This window comes from Sorex fumeus, unplaced genomic scaffold, assembly GCF_029834395.1.
Source record: "Sorex fumeus unplaced genomic scaffold, SorFum_2.1 ptg000037l, whole genome shotgun sequence".
NCBI lineage: Eukaryota > Metazoa > Chordata > Mammalia > Eulipotyphla > Soricidae > Sorex > Sorex fumeus.
The window spans coordinates 2,067,925-2,089,977 of NW_026606094.1; the positions used below are offsets into that span (position 1 = coordinate 2,067,925).

The 22,053-nt window shown below is 60.1% G+C and overlaps 1 protein-coding gene across 1 annotated transcript in view; it reads right to left on the bottom strand.

Annotated features, from left to right (window-relative positions):
* Positions 1-5,126: 5,126 nt before the first annotated feature.
* Positions 5,127-22,053, bottom strand: part of SND1 (staphylococcal nuclease and tudor domain containing 1) — a 433,640-nt gene continuing 416,713 nt past the window's right edge. The window contains exons 17-24 of the mRNA XM_056118385.1: positions 19,614-19,802; positions 12,999-13,140; positions 11,006-11,129; positions 10,462-10,531; positions 9,779-9,892; positions 8,455-8,658; positions 5,835-5,879; positions 5,127-5,727 (exon numbers count right to left, since the gene is read on the bottom strand). Coding sequence (XP_055974360.1) covers positions 5,662-5,727; positions 5,835-5,879; positions 8,455-8,658; positions 9,779-9,892; positions 10,462-10,531; positions 11,006-11,129; positions 12,999-13,140; positions 19,614-19,802 — 954 coding nt within the window. The 3' untranslated portion in view covers positions 5,127-5,661. The remainder of the gene's footprint in view (positions 5,728-5,834; positions 5,880-8,454; positions 8,659-9,778; positions 9,893-10,461; positions 10,532-11,005; positions 11,130-12,998; positions 13,141-19,613; positions 19,803-22,053) is intronic.

Below are 22,053 nucleotides of genomic sequence, written 5' to 3' on the forward strand. Positions count from 1 at the left end.
CCAAAAGTGACCTGGGATGAGCACAAAGCTGCAGTACAGAGCAGTGGGCATTTGCCTTGTGCCGGGTTGACCTGAATTGGATCTTTGGCATCCCCTACGGTTCCCAAACTCAGGAGTAAGCCCTGAGCACCCCGACCCCAAAATCAAACAAGAGACGCTCAAGCAACCTGGGACCCCAGCAGTCAAGTGCAGGCCTGGCTCATTTTTCCAGCTCTGGGAGATGGTGGGTGGGGAGGCTGGCCCTCTGCCCTGCTCTGTGGTCATGGGCACTTCGGGCTCCAACGGCCATGAGGGGGCTTTGCTGTGTCCTGTTCTTCCCTACTGAAGTCCTGGGGTACAGTGGGATACAGTGGGGTGCGGTGCTAGGAAGACCAGCTGGTGATGGGGATGGAGCCTGGCGCCTTGACATGGGGAGCATGTGCCCAGCCCCTGAGCCATCAGTCCACCCATCCGTCAGGTCTGGAGCTCCCCTATCTTTCCCCGGCAGGGCTGCGTGAGAGGCTTGCTCCTACACAATGCTTCTCTGGCCCAGACTCTCCCAACCCCCATGGAAAGGCCAAATTTTCTTTCTTTTGATCTCCCATACCTACTTCTTCTTCTTTTTCTTTTTGGGTCACACCTGGCAATGCACAGGGGTCACTCTTGACTCTGCACTCAGGAATTACCCCTGGTGGTGCTCAGGCGACCATATGGGATGCTGGGAATAGAACCCAGGTCGGCTGCGTGCAAGGCAAATGCCTTACCCGCTGTGCTATCGCTCCAGCTTGCACACCCACTTTTTTTTTTAATTAGTGAAACACCATGAGGTACAGTTGTCTACTTACAAATTTTTGTGCTTGGGTTTCAGTCATCCCTCCACCAGTGCTCATTGTCTACCACCACTGATCCTAGTATCCCTCCCCCCATCCCCCCCCACCTCTGTGGCAGGGCATTCCCTTTTGTTCTCTGTCTCCTTTTGGGTGCTGCGGTTTGCAAAAGAGGCATTGAGTGGCTATCATGATTGGTCACCCTGGGGATGTGCACCAGCACAGTGAAAGCCACAAGGAAAAAGTGCAACTGCCAGGCCCTTGCCTGGGGGGCCCTGACCCCCAATTTGGGCAGCAGGACTGGAAGGGGGAGTCCTACAGTTTCCTGGCTGCAAGTCATACACGTGCCCCAGAAGTGCTCGCCTGGGGGAGCTGTGCTATCTCTCTCCAGCCCCACACCAGAAATTCTTAGAGCAAAGCGGGGCTTTCCCAGCAGGCCAGGGGATCAGATCCTGGCCCCGGCGCCCCCTCAGGCATCTCTGTCCCTCAGGCCTTAGAGTGGTTCCCTTAGAGTGGTCACTGCCAGCATCTCCCTGTACCCCATCTTCTGAGGCCTGATGCTATTTCTGGGAGCTGATTTTAGTGGACGGTGACTTGGGGGGGGGGGCGGGTACCAGTCTCCAGCCCTTCCTGAAGAACTTCCCCTTGACCTTCACCTTTAGCCCTGGCTGCTTCCGCTCAGCTTCTAGAACTTGCTGTCAGGCCCCTCTCCTGCCTCTGGGAGCCCAGGCAGGCGGGGTGCCTGGGGGCTGAGCCTCAGAATGGTGCGGTGCTTGGGGGAGACCGACATGGGACTCACGCACTGGCCCCCTCCTGTGTAGAGCAAAAAGCCAGGCAGAACTGAGAAAACAGCAACGGGGCACATGCATTGCGACACCCCCCCCGCCCCGCCCCCCACACACACCAAAACACACCAATGGAACCCATTGGCTGAAGCAGAAGCCTGGAGAGGGGTTTCCCGGGCGGGGCTGGCATGGGTCTGTGTGCAGGTTATATGCTTGCGGAGACGGAGACGTGGGAGGCTTCCGGCCTCTCCTGAATGTCTCCTGCCAGTGCTGTCCCCCGCAGCGGCCCTGTCCTCCCCTTGGGCAGGCAAGTGGAGCCTGCTGGGTCAAGGAAGTTCCGGGAAAGGGGGCCTGGGCTCACTCCCCGGGAGGCAGGACCAGACTCCAGCCAAGCAAGACTCACGCCATCTTTCCCCACCTGCTCGCAGCCAAGCTGCTGGGGGGGAGAAGGAGGAGGGGGTGGGTGCGCAAGGGGGCCCCCAGCCCGCCTCCCCAGGCTGCTGGCCAACCCAGCATAAATATTATTACACTCCTACGCATCTGAAGGACGTTAATTATTAAAACACATGCCACCCAGGGTAGGGCACTGTAATTAGGTTCAAATTAAATTAGCATCCTCTTGTAATTAGGACATCAATAACCACTCTTGAGGCACCGTTTTTTCCCCAGCCCCTCCCGGGAGGCTTCCCACCATGGGCTGATGCAAGGAAAGGGGGCCATTGACTCTCTCCCTGGGACACAGATCTAATCAAAGCCATCAATAAAGCAGAGACAGCCACGGGCACTCTCCTGCCACTGCTGCCTTCTGGCCTGGCACACCTGAAGGGACGGGGAGCTGGGGGCCTCGGAAAGGGTCTTGGGCATAGGAATGCATCCGGGCAAGAGTCCATCCCTGCCTCTGCTTCATCAGCCTCAAGAGCCTGCCCCTGCATTCTCCTCAGTGATGCTGGCCCAGCCACGGCTGGGTGGGTCCCGTCCTCATCTGCCGCCTCCTCCACCCTGCACCAGGGCTCTGCACTCCTCCAGAGCTGGGGACTGGTTGTTGTCACCAGACCCAACACTGTGCTCCCTGCCAGTGGAGTGGATGGATGGATGGATGGAACGGTGGATGGATGGTTGAATGGATAAAAAGGTGGGTGGGTGGATAGATGGTGAAGGATGGATGGGTGGATGGAAGCATGGATGGGTGAATGGACAGATGGGTGGGTAGGTGGGTGAGTGGAAAAATGAGTGGGTGGTTGAATTGATGGAGAGGGGATGGGTGGGGGTTGGGCATGAGAGTAGATGGGGTTGGGCATGGGGGTATATGGATGGGTGGGTTGCGGTTGTATGTATGGATAGAGGGGTGGACCAACGGGAAAGTGATGAATGAACAGGTGGGTGGTCCTATGCACATATGGGGGTAGAAGGGTGAGTGGAGGGAACGTATGGATGAGGAGATGGTGGAAGGTGGGCTGGTTCTGGATGGAGACAGATGTGTGGGTGGGAAGGATGAGCGGTTACCTGTATGGATGGGTGGGTGGATGGACAGGCGGCGGGAAGCAGGGCCAATAATCCTGACAAGAGGTATGAACCCCCGAGCATGATCTTTGTAGATTTTTTTTTAAGGGCTATTTGTGCCAGTGCTGAGATGTAGCCCAGTGGCAAGGCGCAGGCCTAGGTTAGATTCACAGCATTGCAAAACACCAAGCAAAGATGAAAAAGATAAAGACAAAGACGATGAAGACGATGGAGGAGGAGGAACAGGAGAAAGAGGGGGAGGAGGGAGAACAGGAAGAGGAGGAGAGTGTTGATACACATATGGGGGCTGGAGCAATAGCACAGAGGGCAGGGTGGGTGTTTGCCTTGCATGTGGCCACCTAGGTTTGATCTCTGGAACCCCAGATGGTTTCCCAAGCCCCGCCAAGAGTGATCCCTGAGCACAGAGCCAGGAGTAAGCTCTGAGCACTGCTGAGAGTGTACCCCCACCCCACTCCCCAAAGCCAAAATGAAAAGGAAAGAAAGGGGACACACAGACCTCAGCGGGCTGGAGCACGTGGTCTGTGCACGAGAGCCTGGGTGTGATCCCAGCAGCGCCTGATCCCCAGGTCACCTCAGTGTGACCCCCCCCAACCAGTGCCTGGGGGGGCAGCCCCCGAGCACCATAGGTGTGGCCTCCCCCCACCCCCCGAGGGAGAGTGTGATAGAGCAGCAGCAGCAGCAGCAGCAGCGAGGCGGCCCACACGGCCTTCGACCCTGCCGCTCTCCCCGGACAGACAGACAGACAGACAGACCTGGTATGGGGGAGCTGAGCTCTGTGCTGGGGCCCCGGCTAGAGGCGCTGCAGCAGTGGCCTGGGCCTGGGGGCACTGCGGGCCCGATGCTGTCCACGGCAGCCTGGGGAAGGATGGACAGGGAAGCTCCGGCCTCCCTTTCCTCGGAGAACACCCAGGGCTGCTCCACAGGTGCGGAGGTAACCAAGGCAACCGGCAAGACAAGGAGAGGACTCCAGGCCCTAGACAAATGTGGGTGGGCTGCCCGCTCGCCCCTCTGCTGGCTGCGTGATAGGACACACAGTGGAGTCTCTGAAGCGCGCGCGCGCGCGCGTATGCACACACACACACACACACACACACTCACACGAACATGAACACCACCCCTAGGAAGGCACACGAGGCATTCGCCACTACCCAGGGACTGGAGTCTGGGGAGAGCAGGTGGTCACACGTCCATCACCTCCCCACCCTGCAGCCGTCACAGAAACTAGACCCTGGGTCTCCTGCTGGGAGCCATGGGGAACAGAGGTCCGGGACCAGAGTGGGTCCCACGGGAGGGCAGAGACTGTGAGAAACCAGGCTTGGGGGCCTGGTCGGGGGGGGGGGGGCGCGGGGAAGAGAGCCTGGGGGCCTCAGCCCCTGGACCCACTCAGAGGGTCCCTTTGCTCTTCACTCATCCCGCGGTAGCACCCCTGTGACAGAACTTATACATCATTCTGCCGGAAGTTGGGGGCTTTCTGAAGTCCAGGTGGGCCCCGGGTCTGCACAGGGAGGGAGTGGGGGTGGGGCAGGAGCCCTGCACCTCTGTGTGGGGAGCTGGCTGCCGAGCCCAGGGAGCGATCAGATCTGACGTGCTTCTTGGAGCACTGCCCCCATGCCAACGCGGGTGGAATGGGGGGCCGTGAAATGTGTGTGGGAAGGCAGGGTCACATGGCTGGGGCATCAGGCAGAGCCCTGCCCAGGGTGGCTCAGGGGAGTGGAGACCCCTCCCCCATCACACATACACACCTCCCCCCCTTCCGGTATCCTCTGAGCACAGCAGGCCCACGCTACACCCTCGGGGCTTCTTTTGGGGTGCTCCCCTTCTTTTAAGGGTAACCCTAAGGGAGAGCCTTGGGGTGTGTATACCATGACCCCACTTCCACACCCCTGTCCTATCACTTTCCACCTAGAGTCAGTCCCTAAGGATGCCGGGGATGCCCCAGACGCCCAGTAGTTGAGGCAATGTGGGGGGCACTGTCGGGGTCCCCCTCTCCCTCAACAGCTGACGCAGTCAGGGCTGGAGACAGCACGGACTATTTTTATTGGGCCGGCAAAGCTTTAAATACAGAGGAGTGAGGGGCGCGCAGGACACAAGTGGACGCACAGACGGACTGGGGAGTCACGTCATCAGAGCCGGGCGGGCGGACGGACGGATGGACAGACGGACGCGTAGGCAGACCTGGGGGGCAAAGTGAGCACTAGGGCCACATCCTCAGGTAGGACAAAGTCTTTCATGGTTCTTCCTGATTTGAGGAGAATTAAAAACAAAACAAAACAAAACAGTAAAAACACCACACCCCCCGTCCCCTGAATAAAAACACACAAAAAAATCAGATGCTCATCATCCAGGAAGACAATGGTCTGCGCCCCCAAACCCTTGGGCTCCCCCGCTCTGATGACGCTGCCCCGTAAGACATTTCCACACACGTAAGCAAAGCCGAACCCCATCTCTGCCCCTTTCCGGGGTCTCGAGCGGGGGAGCCCCCCCACCCTGGGGAGGAGGGACCGGAGTGAGGAAACCCCCCACTCCCAGCCCCGCCGCTCGTCCTCCCCTTAGCGGCTGTAGCCAAACTCGTCGGCGTCGTCGGCCCGGAAATCTCCGTAGCGCCACAGGTTCAGCTGGGAGCAGAGAGAAAAGGGCGTGTCAGGAAGGGGGTCGCGGGCGGGGGCGGGGGGACACCCGGAGAATCAAAGCCCACCCCTGGGAACTCCCGGGGGACACTCACCCGGGCACTCTTAGCCGACTCTTGGGCGTTCAGATACTCTGTGATCTGGAGGGAGGGAGGAGAGAAGAAAGGGGACACCAGTTGAGTGGGGTGTTTCTCCAGGGGCCACGGCCACGGTGACCCCAAGATGAGCAGTCACCTCCTCTCACTCATGGTCAGGTGCGAGTGGCCCGTCCCCGCAATGGTGCTGTCCAGTGCCCAAAGGTGCCCCCCTCTCTCGCCATCCTCTCGGTGAGGCTTCAGAGGACCCCGTGTCAAAGCCCACTCAGTCCCCATGCGTGCCAGCCCCTCCCCACTCCCCTGGTCTGTTCCTAGATGCAGCACCTGGGATGGAAGCTCCTGGGGGCTGGGGGCCCGCAACAACTGTCTGTGTGTGTGTGTGTGTGTGTGTGTGTGTGTGTGTGTATTGTACGGGAAGAACCAGTGGAAGGGGCTTGTCTTGGACCAGGTGGTGACGGAAGACAGGAGGGAACGTCAGCATGTCAGCATGAATGAATGAATGTACATCACGGTGAACGAATGACAAATGAACGAATGATATATGAATGAATGATGGATGTATGAATGAATGTGCATGTCAGAGGTTTGGCTCCGGCATAGGGCAAAGGCATTTCTAGACTCCAGAGATATCAGGATGGCTTCACGGGAAGCCCCCTCCCCCTAACATCTCTGGCTCCTGAGCAGTGCTAAGGCCCCTCTCAGGTGCACACTCAAGGAAGTGGGGGAGGGTGGACAGACTAGGGGCCACTAGGGGCCAGGATGCTCCTGCCCACAGATGACACAGTGGCGGTTCACACGTGTGGGAGCTTGCTGTGAATGCCATGAGGAGTCTGTAGGCCCACAAACCTCCCAGGCACGATGAAGGGAGAACACAGTCTTCACCCCTTCCCTCTGCGGGAATGTGGGGTGCACCCTGGCACCCCTACACTAGGGCTTCTCAAATGGGGGCCCGGAATCACCCCCTTGGATCCTGACAGTCTTGGGGGCTGCTTTCTCTCTGTTCACCTCCAGGGGGCAGATTTCCCTGGGGGTGCTGAGTGTTTTATCAGGGATGGGGACAGTAGGCCAAGCAAGTCTGAGGAGCTCAGCTCGAGACCCCGCCTGGGGGCTCTGGTGGCCTTGGCTGGGGGCCCAGCGGGTGTGGGCGCCAAGAGCAGGCCCGAAGGAGCAAAAGGGGGAACCCGGGACGCTCAGTCCCAAGGAGCGCGGCTTCCTGCAGCTCAGAAATGGAAACTGGGCCTGGATGGGTCCATCTCTGACCCTGCTGGGGGGATGGCTGCAAGGGCAGGGCACAGGTCTGGACCACCCCTGCACCACACAGTCCCCTCAGCGGAGTGGGGAGGGGCCTTCAAGGACTGCTGAGTGGCCCCACCCAAACTTAAAACACACACACACACACACACACACACACACACACACACACACACACACACACACAGGATTAAGCATCTGATCTCAAGGCATCTCTGGACAGTGGTGGAGGCTTGGGGAGGTGGAGGGGGAGGAGGGAGGGGGTCCCGAACATGAGAGCTGAGCTGCAGCCCTGTCCCTCGGGCGTGGTCTGGACACCTCCGGCTCTGGAAGGCCAGGAGTTGGTGGCGGCCATGAGGTCGCAGCTCCCAAGTGTAGGGAGACATGGCAGGCCGGGCCCTGCCCCTGACATAGTCCTGGCCGTCACCCGAGGGTGTGCAGGGAAACTTTCCGCTCTACTTTGCATCTGCATCCCCAGCCAAACCCGCAGCAATTAACTGGGGATGTAATTAGCTTTCTCTCCCCACCCCCCTTCCCAAACCCCAACCAACCCCAATCCATTATCTTTCCCCAGCAGGAGATGCAGGATGGGGTGGGGGGGTGGGGGGGTGGGGTCCTGCTAACTCACTGCTCCTGGGGCAAGTCCCTACTTGGGACACACACACACACACACACACACACACACACACACACAAATTCACTCCCACTTGTTCTTACACACTCATCTACAAATACTCATACACAAACACATTTCATACACTCATATACACATTCAGACATGCACGTTCACAAACTTACACACATTCACACACCTTTCACACTCATATACATTCATATTCAGAAAACCTTACATTCACTAACATACATATTCATATTCACACACACATTCACACTCACATTAGTATGCACTCACACACGCTTACTCACATACTTTCACACAAATTCACATCCACTCATATTCACACATCCACACACACACACACACACTCTCTCAGACACATTCACACACACAAACACATCCACTCCCACACACACTTGTTCATACACATTCACACATTCATCTACACACAAATACTCAGGCACACATTTCACACACCCATATACACATCCACACTCACATATACATTCACAGACATGCACGTTTACAATGTACACACATTCACACACCTTTCACACATTCATACACACATTCCTAGTCACAAACTTACACAGGTTCACTCACAAACATACTCATATTCACACACACATTCGCACTCGCTAATATGCACTCACACATAAGTTCACATCCACTCACATATTCACACATCCACACACACACATATGCACACACGCACACACGTGCACACGCGGGGCTGCCCCGGATACGTACCACTTTCTGGAACTGCTTCTCCTTGCGCACCTCCACCATGACCAGCCCCTCCTTGACCAGGCCCAGCCCCACGTCGCCCTTGGAGTCGGCGAACTGGAGGGTGACGTGGGGGCAGCCGGCGGTGAGGTGCTCCACGTTGAGCAGGCACTGCGTGTTCTGGATGTCCCGTACCACGCTGTCTACGGCATCCGTCCGGGCGTCCTCCTGCGGTGGGGCACACGTGGTCAGGGGCCCCTTGGGGTGCCCGGAACCCGCAATCTCTGAGCAGAGAGGTGGCAAGCTCTGGGTAGGAGGTGCCCGCCCATCTGCCCCTGACATGGAAACCCACCCTCATCCCCTGGCATCCCGCCCTGGGGCAAGAATGGGGGCTTTGCCCCTCCCCCCACCCCGGGGAGCTGCAGTGAGGTCCCAGCTCCGTCTGTCCGTGTGTCTGTCTGTCCATCCATCCATCTCCCACTGCAGCCTGTGCTCCAGCTTGTTCCACCTGACTATCCCCACACTTGACCACTATCGGCCACACTGTCATGCCAGGTCCTCTCCAGGCTTGGGTCCCTGCCTGGCACGCGCTCTTCTGCTTGTCTGCAGCCGGTGGGTTCGATGAGGTGGAGACGGTGCAGGGCTGGGCACCCTCCTCCCGCCCTCACTCCTGCATCTGGTACCCAATAGGTGGTGCTGATGGAGCCAGAGCCCCAAGGACGGGCTGGGCCCCCGAGGCTGCCCTCTCCTGGACCACTAGTAGCTCACCCCAAGGCCAATGCTCAGCCTTGGCTTCTTTCCCTCGTGGCCGGAAGTCCAGCTTCTCCATGGATGGCCCCGTGTAGAGTCCTGGGGGCCACCATCCTAGAACCTGGGGCTCTAGGCCCCCTTCTCACCCTCCCGGCTGAATGCTACTACAGCTGCTTGGGCCCCTACCTCCCCCACAGCCCTTGGTGTCCCCAGGCCCACGGAGGGGGCTAGAGGGGACGGGGCTGGGGCCCAGCATCAAGCTGCAGCCGTGTGTGAGGGAGGCTTTAGGTTCAATCCCCGACACTAAGAGGGAATAAAACCAACCCACCCGGGCTAGAGAGAGCCCCGGAGCCAGCTTGGGCGTTAGTGTGGTCCTCAGCCCACACTGGATCCACGAGCACCTGCCCTCTTGTCAGGGTGCGCGTCCCAGTCCCCTGCCCAGAACCCCATCCACGGCTGGTGCCGATGCTCTAGCCCCTCTCAGGGTTGCCCCCCGTTTCCAACTATCAGCTGGGTGGGAGTCGGGGCGGGGGTATGCAGCGCTGGGGTCCCCCGACAGTTCCCTCTGGCCAGAAGGAGGGGCGGTGGGGACACTTACATCTTGGGGCACCTGGATGAAGGCGAAGGCGTACTCCGTGGCTTGTGCGGGCAGCACCCGCGTGCTGAAGGCAGGGGGCAGGGTGCCCAGGCGGGTGGACGGCAGGATCTCTCTCTGGGGGAACAGGGCGCAGCGTCACACGCTTGGCGGCCCCCTGCTCCAGGCCCACTGGAGGGGGAACCTCAGGCCACACCTGACTCAGCCCCACCGGTGGGCAGCCTCCACCCCACCCATGCTGGCCTCCCGGTGGCAGCGGCGGCGGCTCCTGTCAGGTGAACTGGACTCCAGGGGCCCTTTCCAGCCCTCCACTGCATGGGAGCACCCCGGTAGGATGCCCCAGGGGGCACCACCCTCCTCCCACCCGTCAGCCTAGGGCCCTAGAGCTGGAGGGAAGAGGACCCCAAGGCCAGCCATTTCTCTCCCACTCCTGGCCACATCTAGGGGCACCCCAGAGTCATTCGCAATGCCCACGTCCCCAGGGTTTCACGTGACCAGTCGCTCCGTGCCACCAAGACGCTGTCCCCTCCCAGCTGGCCTTAGTTGGAGCTCAGCGGCAGAGGGATGACACCTGCTACAGAACCGCCCCCGACCACCCCTGGCTAAGGGAGCCGGAAGCTCAGGGGTCCTCTAGAGAGCGGATGGGCTTGAATGGGGGGCAGGGACGAGGGGGAACCCCCACTCACGTTGCCGTAGTCGATGTAGAAGACGTGCACTTTGGCGGGGGACTCCACCTTCTCCACTCTGGCGCGGTACCTGTTCAGGGTGGCACTCAGCAGACAGCCCCAGGGGACAGCCCCCCACCACCCACCCAAGGCCAGGTTCGGGGACCCCCACAGAGTGGGTAGTGGGGGGGGCGGGGTGGGAAGCAGATGAGTGTGTCCTTGGGGCACCAAGCGAGCAAGAGCGGAGACTAATGAGCTCCTTGTCTGCTGCTTAGACCAGCACCCCTACGGCGCGGCAATTAGCCAGCAGTTCTGTCTGGGAGGCCACAGCAGGGGACCCGTTCAAGGCATTTTGCCACCCCGGGAAGGCCAGGGGCCAGTGGGGGGGGGGGTGAAGGGTGTGTAGTGAGGATGCCCCTCCCCCCCGCAGGAGAGGAGGGGGTGGAGGAGGAGCCCACCCACGGCAGGGTGGCAGGGGACCCCGGGATCCCCTGTCATGGCTGCAGCCCCAGCCAAGGTGACGCCAGCAGACCCAGTGGCGCGGGTGGCCCGGCCCGGCACTCACCATTCTCCGTCCACAAACTTGGCGATGCAGAACTCGCCCCGGCGGGGGGTGTATGAGCCCTCGACAGGGGGGTGGCTGGCGATGTCAGTGCGCATGTTCTCCATCAGCTTCTCCAGCTGTGTGCCTGGCGGGTGGGGAGAAGAGATCTGGGTGTTGGCGGGGCGGGGTGGGAGGGTGGGAGTGAACCCAGGTACCTACAGGGACAGGCGTCACGGGAGGGGGACTCAAGTGCCAGCTCTTGGGAGCTGCGTCTCTGGGGGAGACTAGGGCTGGGGAGGGGGGCTTTGGGGGACACAAAACAGGCTCCCTGCATGTTGCCAAAGGTCTTCTTCATCCCGGCTCCAGAAGTGCCACCACCCAGCTTCTCAGGCAGGAAGGGGCACCGAGAGACGAGTCAGAGGCTGGGCCCGATGCTCGGCCCACTCGAGGTCCCCAGCCCCACCCCCAGGTGGCCCTGAGACCCGTGGGGCGGAGCAGGGTCCCGTGGCTGGACCCAAGTACTGAGCCACCAGGCTTGGCAGTACAGGCCGAGCACCTGGGAGGGACCCCAGCTTCCCAGCAACCCTGCAGGGAGGTCCCCTGAAAGCAACCACAAGACACAGTTCCAGGGACTAGAACAACAGTACAGCAGGTAGGGCATTTGCCTTGCATGCGACTGACCAGGGTTCAATTCTCAGCATCCCATATGGTCCCCTGAGCTCTGCCAGGAGTAATTCCTGAGTGCATTAGCCAGGAATAACCCCTGAGCATCACCGGGCATGACCCCAAAAACAAAAAAACAAAACAAAACAAAAAACTCCACGGTTCTGGGGCCTGCCGACTCTCACTATCCCTCCCTGGCCACAGTGTAGAGGTCTGAGGACATGGCCCGTCTCTGGCTAAGAAGGGGAACCACCCCAAGGGGAGCCCCCGGCTTCAGTGCTCCCTGCCGGTGCTCTCTGACGTGGCAGTCAAGGGCAGTCACTGCTTTCAGCTGGAGCCAGGCTGGGCTTCAACCCTTACCCCAGGAGAGGACATGAGGGGCTCATCTCCTGCCGGTCACACAGCAGCTTGGTGCCTAGTCTTCATGTGCCCTGGGCCTGCTCTGTGAGCTCCCTTGGGGTCCCAGAGACCCAGTACCCCGAGGTGCAGGGTGCCATCTTCCCAGGACTCTGGGGACGAGGAGCTGCCGCCCCCCCCCCCCCCGGGATTCTCCCCCAGAGGGTGCTCGCCATCCACAGACAATGGGTGCTTCTGTGGCAGTGTTCTATTTGAACTGGATATTTTTGCTCCCACGCAATAGAGGCAGGATTTCCCCCCACCCCACAGCACTGCAGAACCCTGGGAGGTGGTGGGGTCTCCAGTGAGCTGCCCTGGAGGGTGGCCTTCTGCAGCTAACTGCAGAGTTGCCATCATTCCTGCAGAGCTTTCACCAGGGAGGGCTGTAATTAAGAGTTGGGAGACAGGCACAGGCCCCAAAGAGGAAGGGGGGAAAGATGGTACCCAAGGCTTTCTTGTCTTTTCTGGCCCTGGGCCAAGGGAGTGGCCACAAAGGGACTGTCCTGGATCATGGCCAACCCCCAGCCTCAGTTCTTCCTCTTTCTTCCCATGGGTTCTGCGGGGGTGGGGGTGGGGGTGGGGGCAACTGAAGGCTTCCAAGGCTCCGGCTTTGTCTCTGGGCCAGCTCGGGGGGTTCCTTCTGACTCCAGTGGGCACCCCTCCGCCCCCGCAGGGGCCCCCAGATGGGGCCTATGGCAAAAGCCCATTCTCCACCACCAATGTTCCCAGTATCCCTCCCGCCACCCCCACCCCATCTCCCCCTGCCTCTGGGGTAGGCACATTCCCTTTCACTCTCCCTCTCCCTTTGGGTGTTACGGTTTATAATACAGGTACTAAGCGGCCTTCACGTTTGCTCCAGAGTCTACTTTCAGCACACATCTCCCACCCCAAACGAGCCCTCCAGGCACCCCTCAGGGTCCTCCTCGACTTCCTTCCCCTCTTTCCCTGCGCTCACCCGTCTCCACGTCCTGCACGTAGAAATGGAGGTCGTCGGTGATCTCGGTCACGAACACGGGCTTGTAGCTGGCCGAGCGCTCCTTCTCCTCCAGCACGGGCACCAGGTCCTCCACGGGCTGCTCCTCGTAGTGGGCCCAGACCTGCGGGTCCGCAGAGAGGGGGGGTTACGGGGGTCACCCGGTGGGCGAGTTCTCCCCGAGAGGGAAGGAGTAGGTCTGGGTGGGGAGGAGGGGTCAGAGGTGCCGTGTGGCTGAGAGTCCTAGAGAAGGTGAGAGGGAAACGGGGGCTCCCAGCCACTCCAGCCCAGGCCTGGGGTAGTCTGTGTCCACCTCCCCACTGCCCCCAATGGGCAAGGTTACATTGAGTGCCCCTGGGTCCTCGGCACTTTATGTCTGGGCGGGAGAGCGGGGCTGGTCACTCTGTAGGCACTGGCCCTCTTCTTGGCTCATCTGTTGCCCTGCCAGGTACCTCGGACCCCTAACCTGTCCTGCGTGCTCAGGTCCAAACCCACACCTGTCCTGCTGCTGGACCTTCGGAGCAGGGTGGGGGGTCTGGGGGTGGGGGTGGGATGTGAAGCTTACCAGATAAGCAGTGGGAAGAGCTGAGTTTGATGGTTGGGGATGGGAAGAAGGGGAATAGGAGGTGGGGTGAGTCTTACTAGCTGCCTAGAGACATCTGGCACAGAGCCCCTCAAAATGGGTGGTGCTGCCCCCCCCCCACGTAGCACTGGACAATGGTAGGGGGCCTGTTTGCTTTAAAATGAGAGGTGTGGGGGCTGGAGCGACAGCACAGTGGGTAGGGCATTTGCCTTGCATACGGCCGACCCGGGTTCGACTCCCAGCATCCCATATGGTCCCCCGAGCACTGCCAGGAGTGATTCCTGAGTGCAAAGCTCAGGGTCACCCCTGAGCATCGCCGGGTGTGACACAAAAAGAAAAGAAAAGGGGCGGTTATGGTGCCACCAGCAGGTCAATCTGTACCTGTGAGGCAAGTGCATCAGCAGCCTGATGGGACTGTCGGACTTTCAGATACTCCTAAATTACTGCTGTGCCTTTGGCCAGACCCCAAAAACTTGGAGCAAAGTTTACCAAGAAAGTAAACGGCCAAAAGTTAGGTATGTGGGAGACACACCCACAAACCACCTCTGGCCCAGCTACACTAATTGGAAGCATGGCCTCTCTGGTTCCTGACTGAACTGCTTAATAGCCATGATCCCAGAGACTCAGAAAGGAATCTCAGAACCCAAAGGCTTTCGGCAGAAATGCATCCTGTTCCTGTAGTAGATTACTGGTGCTGGGCCACTCCAGGTGGGAATAGGTTTCATGCCTTGGCCTATTCCCCCTGGCAGCCCGGTGACCGCCATCCTCCAGAGGCCACTGGACAGTCAGGTTTGGGCCTGCAGTGACGAGACACGTGGGGCCTCACCAGATGGGGGTGGAAACAGCCCTTTCCTTCCCATCCCAACGAGACCCCGAGTCGCCACCTACAAACGGCCTCTCTGACTCCTGATTAAGCTGCTTAACAGCCATGATCCCAGAGACTCAGAAACAAATCTCAAAACCCAGCAGCTTTTGGCAGAAATGCATCCGGACCGCATATTAGGTGGCTGCTGCCTCAGAGCTTATTGGAAAGCCAGGTATGGCTGGTGGTGATGGGGAAACTGCAGTCTCATGGGAAGGGGGGCGGTACCCGGCTCATCCTTCATGCCCTACGAGTTGCCCCCCATGAGCAGCTCTCCAGCATGGCCATGGCTCCAGAGGCAAAAGAACTTAATCCAGAGCCCAGCAACTTACAGCAGAAAAGTGAATGGACCATGCGTTAAACTATGGTGCCATGCCTCCCTGGGAGGGAAAGGGTGTTGCTCCCTTCCACCTCCCCTCCACGCCTGAGCTTATTGGAAAGCCAGGTATGAGCCAGTGGTGAGGGGGCAACTGCAGTCTCATGGGAAGGGGGGTGGTACTGGTTCGTCCTTCACTCCCTACTGAGGTCATGAGTTGTCCCCCACGAGTGGCTCTCTGGCATGGCCATGGCTCCAGAGGCAAAAGGACTTAGTCCAGAGCCTGGCAGCTTGCAGCAGAAAAGTGAATGGACCATGCATTAAACTATGATGCCATGCCTCCCTGGGAGGGAAAGGGTGTTGCTCCCTTCCTCCTACCTCGCGCCCCCCCCCCCCCTTCCCGGGGCAGCAAGGTGGCCACCGCCTCAGAGCTTATTGGAAAGCCAGGTATGATCCGGCGTGCGGTACTGGCTCGTCCTTCACGCCCTACAGAGGCCACGAGTTGCCCCCCACGAGCGACTCTCCAGCACAGCCATAACATGAGACGCACAGAAACCAATCTCGTAATTATCTGGCTCTTTACAGAAATCTAAAATCATTATATGATTCTCATAACCAGCTACAGAAAACAAAGTATTTCACAATGCCTTTTCAGCAATTCTGATTGTTGGGGGAGGAGGGAATTCTGAATAGTAATGGTGCATTTTTTGTTGAAATAATGAATATAATCAATGTAGAGAAGAGTTAAGTAGAAATCATCTGCCTCACAGGCATTGGGAGGGGTGGGAGGGGGTTATATTGGGGTACTTGGTGGTGAAAAATGAACACTGGTGAAGGGAAAGGTGTTTGATCATTGTATGACCGAGACTTAAACCTGAAAACTTTGTAACTTTCCCCACAGTCATTCAATAGATAAATATAAGAAAAAAAAAATAAAATTATGAAAAGAAAAAAAAAGTAAGGTGGAGTTCATACCCAATTCAATCAGCTAATCAGTTGCTGAATAAATAGCAGTACTCCTACATTTAAAAATAATAATAATAATAAAATAAAAAGAAAGGTGTGGGCCAGAGTGATAGCATAGCGGGGAGGGTGTTTGCCTTGCGTGCAGCTAACTTGGGGTGGATCCCTGGCACCCCATACGGGTCCCCCAAACACAGCCAGGAAAGTGTCCGGAGTGCAGAGTCGAGAGTAAGCCCTGAGCACCTCTGGATGTGGCCCCCAAACAAAGACAAACAGAACAATGAGCCTGTTTTCTCCCGGAAAGGGAGGGGGTTGGGGGAGCCTCTGTCTCAGGCCCTCGACAAGGCAGGGAGCAGGGCTCCCGTGTCACCAGCGAGGGAGGCCCCTGTGGCCACCCTCCTCCAGCCTCTCCTGCTGGCCATCTCCCCTGGGCCTCGCATCTCCCCACCCCGTCAGGAGGGATTCTGGGCCTCTCACTACGCGGGTTCTGGGGTGAGCTCAGGAAACAACTATGGCGGGGGGGGGGCAGTGATGACCCGGGAACCCCTTGGGGGTCCTGCCACAACAGCTTCTGAGGCCTCTTACCCCCTCACCTCTGTCCCATCCCCTCAGCACCTCACCCAGTCAAGGCTTCTGGGGGGGAGGTGCGGGGGAGGGGGAGACTGGCCTTCTTGCCATGGGCAGCTGTGGGCAGGCACAGGAGGGAGACTAGGGTAGGACACGTGCACATGCCGAAGAGGACAGTAGAGCCCCTTCCGGTCCCCAGAGAAGGGCCTCGGCAGGTCCCACAGGTGGGCTGGGCTCCCCACAGCCCTGAGGGTCTCTGAGAGGCAACAACACCCACCTCAGCCCCCCCTCAGCCAGGGCCTGTGCCTGCCCCCCACCCCCCGCACCCTGCTCATTCCTCAGCCCACCCCAGCCACAACAGTTGGGGACACCCAGGTTGACTCCTGGGTAGGGGTGCCAACCCCCACCTCCAAACAGGAAGGAGGCTCCTCAGCCCAGCCTGCTGTTGATGAATTGGCAACAGACTGACAGGGCGAGCAGAAAGTGCTAATGACGCCTCAAGTGAACGCCTGGGGCGACAGCATCAGGATTCCTCCAGGGATGGGAGGGGGGGCTCCCTGCAGGCTCAGGGGGGCAGGGCATCGGTTCCAGAAAAAGCTGGTCAGAGCCCCGGGGTGGGGGGGTCTCCTGCACTGCACCCATGGCTTGGAGGAAGTCGGGGAGGCTGGGGTGCACCCTCCCCCAGCCTCCAGGGGAAGGAGAGAGCACGCGCACGTGCCGGCTACTCCCCAGAGAAAGGAACCCCGTTCCCCAGAGGCACAGACGCTGCAGCAGAAGGGCAGAGTGATGGGGTGGGGGGGAGGGGAGGGCCTTGGGCACCTGAGGCCCACCATGTGTGCATCTGAACATGGGCACGCGTGCATGTGTGCCTCTGTGTGTGTGTGTGTGTGTGTGTGTGTGTGTGTGTGTGTGTAACCACACACACCTGTTTTGCTCAGAGGAGCCCTTGGCCGCTTGCTGTGAGCAGAAGGAGGGCCGTGCCCTGCTTGTCTCTGATTCATGAGAGGCCCGGGGCGAGCTGGGCAGCGGCCTCCCTCCTGCTCTAAGGCCAGCGGCCAGGAGGGGCCCCCGCGGTGACGGCAGCTTGGGGCCAGGCCACGGCTGACTCCTCTCCTGTCCCGTGTCCTTCCTCCCCGGGGAGCTCCGGCTGCTGCAACCCCCCTCCTCCCCCGCGCACATACACACACATACACACACACACACACACACACACACACACACACACACACACATACACACACACACACAGAGGCAGGAGCAGCACTGTGGATCTGGCGGGCCGGCTGCGGCCTTTCCTGCCCAGATCCCATTTAATCAGGAGCTGCCGGGGGTGGGGCTGGCGTGTGGCCAGGGTGGCAGAGGCCGGTACGCGTGCAGCAGGAAGCCGGGCTCCACGAAAGCCAATCAATGCCACTCCGGCCCTGTGCGGGCATGTCCGGCAGGGGCCCAGCCTCAGCAGCTGCCACCTGCGGCTCTCTCCAGGAGAGCCCCCAGACCTGCCCAGCACCCCTGGGCAAGGAGAAGGAAGCCCCCTGACCCCTCACCTTGCATTCAGCCTCATGCTGAGGGGGACAGCAGGAGGCTGTTCAGAGGAGGGGGGCTCAGAGGAAGCTGGAGGGGGCATCACGGGGCTGGGGGGAGAAATCTCTCCTCAAGCAGCGGCAGGTGACCGCCAGAGCCCCAGATGTGCCTGTCTCTGCATGGCTACGGCAGCGCCTACGGGGTCCCAATGGGGCAAGGTGGGGGTCCCGGGGGCGCCGCAGATGTAATTTGGGTCATCTGAGCCCAGCCCACTCCTCTGAGGGCTGCTCCAGAGAGCCTAGCCCTGGGAAGTGGGGGACCAAAGAGCTCCCTGGGAACACCCCTACCCAAGAGGCCGGCTGTGCAGGGGGAGGGTCCCAGGGAGGCAGGCAGGCAGGCCCTCCCTGTGTCCGCAGAGTGTCTCCAAGGGCCTCGGATCAATCACGAAGCCGTGCTGGGCGAGTTATCACTGATGATTACCCTGTAGCGTCATGGTGGGGTGCGCTGGGGAGTGGAGGTGCTTCTGGGCAAGACCTTGGTACCCTGGACTGGGGAATCCCCCAGATGAGCCCTAGGTAGCGGGAGGAGATGCTGGCCTCCACCGCAGGCCTCCCTGGGATCTCTCCTGGGGTAGCTTTGACGCTCAGGGCTGTGTGTGTGTAGAGGGGTGGGGGGCAAATTTGCCCCCATGAAGGGTGGCATCTTGGGGGGCTGCTGCTAGCCACGTGGGGACAATCCCAGGTGAAGGCTCAGTCCCCACCCCCCGCCTCTTCTGGCTCCCTGCAGTGGGTGGCAGGGGGGTGGGGGTGGGTGGGGAGGGGTGCAGGGGTGGAAGGGAGCCCTAAGTCGAGCTGTCACAAACAGGAAAACTGAGACTGAAGCGTCTTTCTGGGAGGAGTCACGGCTGCCACTTCTCTGAGCAGAGCAGCAGCTGCCTGACGTGGGCAGGCAAGCAGGAAGGCAATAAGGAAGGCGCGGCTGGGTCCTTCCCAGCTGCCCGTGCCAGAGCCACTGCTCTTAAGTGGGTCCCCTGGACAGGAGGGCAGGTGGGGGCCCTCGGGGGGTGAGTCGGGAGCAGCACGGAGCTCCCAAGAAGGCCCCCTTTGTGCCCGGCACCTGCTCACATGTGGACAGTGCGGTGGCCTCATGCCCTTCCTCGCTCGGGCTCCAACCATCTGACGGTCGCTGATTTGTCACCGTCACCAGGGCTGGGTGACAGGGATCCGGGAGTGGGGGCCAGGGGTAGGGAACGGCTCCCACCGTCAACCCACTGCATTCCTTAATCATCCATTTTTCCACCCCCAAAGCTGTTTTCTGTGCCCCTTCCACCCTTCCACCTCTCCTGGGCTGTAAATCTCTGCTGCTAACAGCTTTATGCATCTCTGGGGACAGCTTCCCAAACAGGGCCTCCCTGCAGGGCAATTCTAGGTCCCCACCGCCCAGGGGTCCTTACAGAAGCAGGTGGGAGGGTGGCGAGAGGTGCCCTCCATCAGCTCCTTCCATGCAGCTCTCTGGGCCTGTTCTGGACCACCCCAGCTTTGCCACAAGCTCAGGGTTTGCATGCTTTGGGGGGGTGGGTATGAGGGGAGCTTCTCCCTCCCTCTCCCAGGGGACCCTGGGCCCCGCCTCTCCGCTAGCTGCAGAGGGTGGAGAGGGCTGGTGGGGGGCGGGGGATGTTCTTCCTGCAGTGCCCAGGTCTCACGCCCTGCAGGCCCGAGCAGGACCCCCTGCGCCGTGTCCCCCCGCCCTACTCCCCTGACCGCTGCCATGGCTGCGTGTGCCTACCTTTTCCTTCTTCTGCTTGGCGGCCTCCTCAGCGGACAGCAGGGACTTGTAGTAGGAACTGCGCTCGGCGGTGAAGTGCACCTTGGACAGCGCCTGCTCCACCAGCAGCACTGACAGGTTGGCGCCGTCGATGTGCAGCCAGCCGATGAAGTTGCCCGCCTTGTCCATGCTCTCCACCTCCACCTCCACCTGCGGGCCAGAGGGAGAGGTGCTGTCAGCTGCGGCAGGGCTGGAGGAGGAGCGTGGCCACCCTGCTCCCCACTCCTTGCTGTGGGAAGGTGGCCGCAGGCTTGGGAGCAAATGCTTGGTGCTCCCTGATGCTCTGGGAGGCCTCGGGCTGCAGGTCTGACCGAGTGCTGCTGCCCAGAAACTATCCTGGGTCGATGCGGCTCTCCCTCTCTCTCTCTCTCTCTCTCTCTCTCTTTTTTTTTTTTTTTTGCTTTTTGGGTCACACTTGGAGATGTGGAGATGCACAGGGGTTACTCCTGGCTCTGAACTCAGGAATCACTCCTGGCCGTGCTCGGGGGACCATGTGGGATGCTGGGAATCGAACCTGGGTCGGCTGCATGCAAGGCAAACGCCCTATCCGCTGTGCTATCGCTCCAGCCCCATGTAGCTCTCTTCTGGGGTCAGAGGGAAGCCGATTCAGGGCCGGGGATGCCCACATCACTTCCGCATCCGCACAGGAGCACCAGGGATTGCTTGTGTGAACTGAGTCAGGGCTGCATGAAGGCATATGAGCACCGGGGCCAGAGCCAGGCCAGGCCAGGAGACCCCCCACCTCCCCAGGGCAGTGTGGGGTGACACGGACTGGTGCCGAGCCCCAGAACCTGCACAGATCCCCAGAGGGCTCAAAGGCTCCCGAGTCACGTACCCCGAGGGCCCCCATAACCCGGGGCCCCCTGAGGTAGTTCGGACCCTGCTCCTTGCCTGCCAGGGAGGGGCCTCCCTGCGCCCCCATGCCCATGACCCGGGCGAGCTCCTTCCCTCCTACCAGGGGCCTCTAACCGCCCTACTGCTGAATGTAAAACGGGTATTAATTTAAACGGCTTCAAGCTCGATTAAGCAATAAAATGAATGTCTAAGTACCTGGGAATTCTTGGGAAGCTTGGACGGGAGCCAAGGCGGGGCAGGGGGTGGGCAGCAGTGCAGGGCAGAGGATTAGGGGGTGCTGTCCGCCCTCCCTCACTCTGACTCAGCAGAAAGAAGTCAGTGGCGGGGCGGGGTGGGGGTCGGGGTAGGTATAAGACTGTCCCCCCACCCTCCTGATAGACAGAGGGTCCTAGGCAGGGAGACATTAAGGCAGTGGGGGGGGGGAGGGGCGCGCAGAGTGGGGTGGGCCCTGGTTTTCTCTCTCCTTCCACCAAGGCCTTGCGGTGAAAAGATAAGTTCATCCTCGCCTCAAGCTGGGGCCGGGTGCAGAAGGCGCAAGCGTGTGCAAAGCCTATGGACACTGGAAAGACAGATACAGATTCCATCCCATGCTGCTGTCACAGGTGGGGAAACTGAGGCACAGAGGGGGAACATGTAGAGCTAAGAGGCAGGCTCTGGGTTCTGGTACCGCCCCCCCCCCCCCCAGGTGAGGTGCGTGGGGCTCTGCTAGCAGGTTTTCCCCCAGACTCAGGAGCAGCAGGACAGTGGGGGGGGTCTCACTCCCCAAAGACCCCCCCCACCCCCAAGTGCTTCCTTCTCTCCTTCCAGCAACAGATTCACCTGTGGGCCAGGGGGCAGGATGGGACAATGGTGCTTAGAGAGAAACAAGGGAGGGGTGGGGAGCTCGGGGCCAGGGTATGAGGATGGAGGGGAAGGCACATGCCTTGCACAAGCCCCCCCCCCCCCCCGGGGTTCCAGCCCTGGCCAGGAGGAAATCACAAAGCACAGCTGGTGTCGCCCCCCCACAAGCCAAAACCGAAAGTATGGGTTCAACCCCTGCCAGGAGAGCTACAGCCTTGGTGGCCCCCTAGCAGTGTCACACCTGCAGGCAGGTGCTGGGCAGTCCCCCCCGCCGAGCACCCCATCAGCACACCCCGGCTGGCAGTAATGACAGCATTGTTTTTTTTTTAAAAAAGAAAAGCTTCACGTCATGGTTGCACCCCACTTTTTTCAACGAGGGAAAACTGGCAATGACTACATGATGAAATGGGGTATTGGTGGGAAGTCCCCCCAAGCCCTGCTCAGGATACCCCACACACTGCATAGGGCTCCCCGGCTGTTTGTGGGGTTGCACCAAGCAGCTCCCTCGTATCCCTCCTCTGAGCACTGACTGCTGGGGTGGGTGCAGGAACCCCCCCGAGGCAAATGGGCAGGTACAACCCCTCTCCACTGTCCCTCCAGGAAGCAAGCCCCAGCTCCCAACCGCCACAGGCTATGTGTTAACCTTGGGGTGCACACACAGAGCAGAGCTACGGTGGGAACCTGGGGAGGGCAGAGGGAACACGCC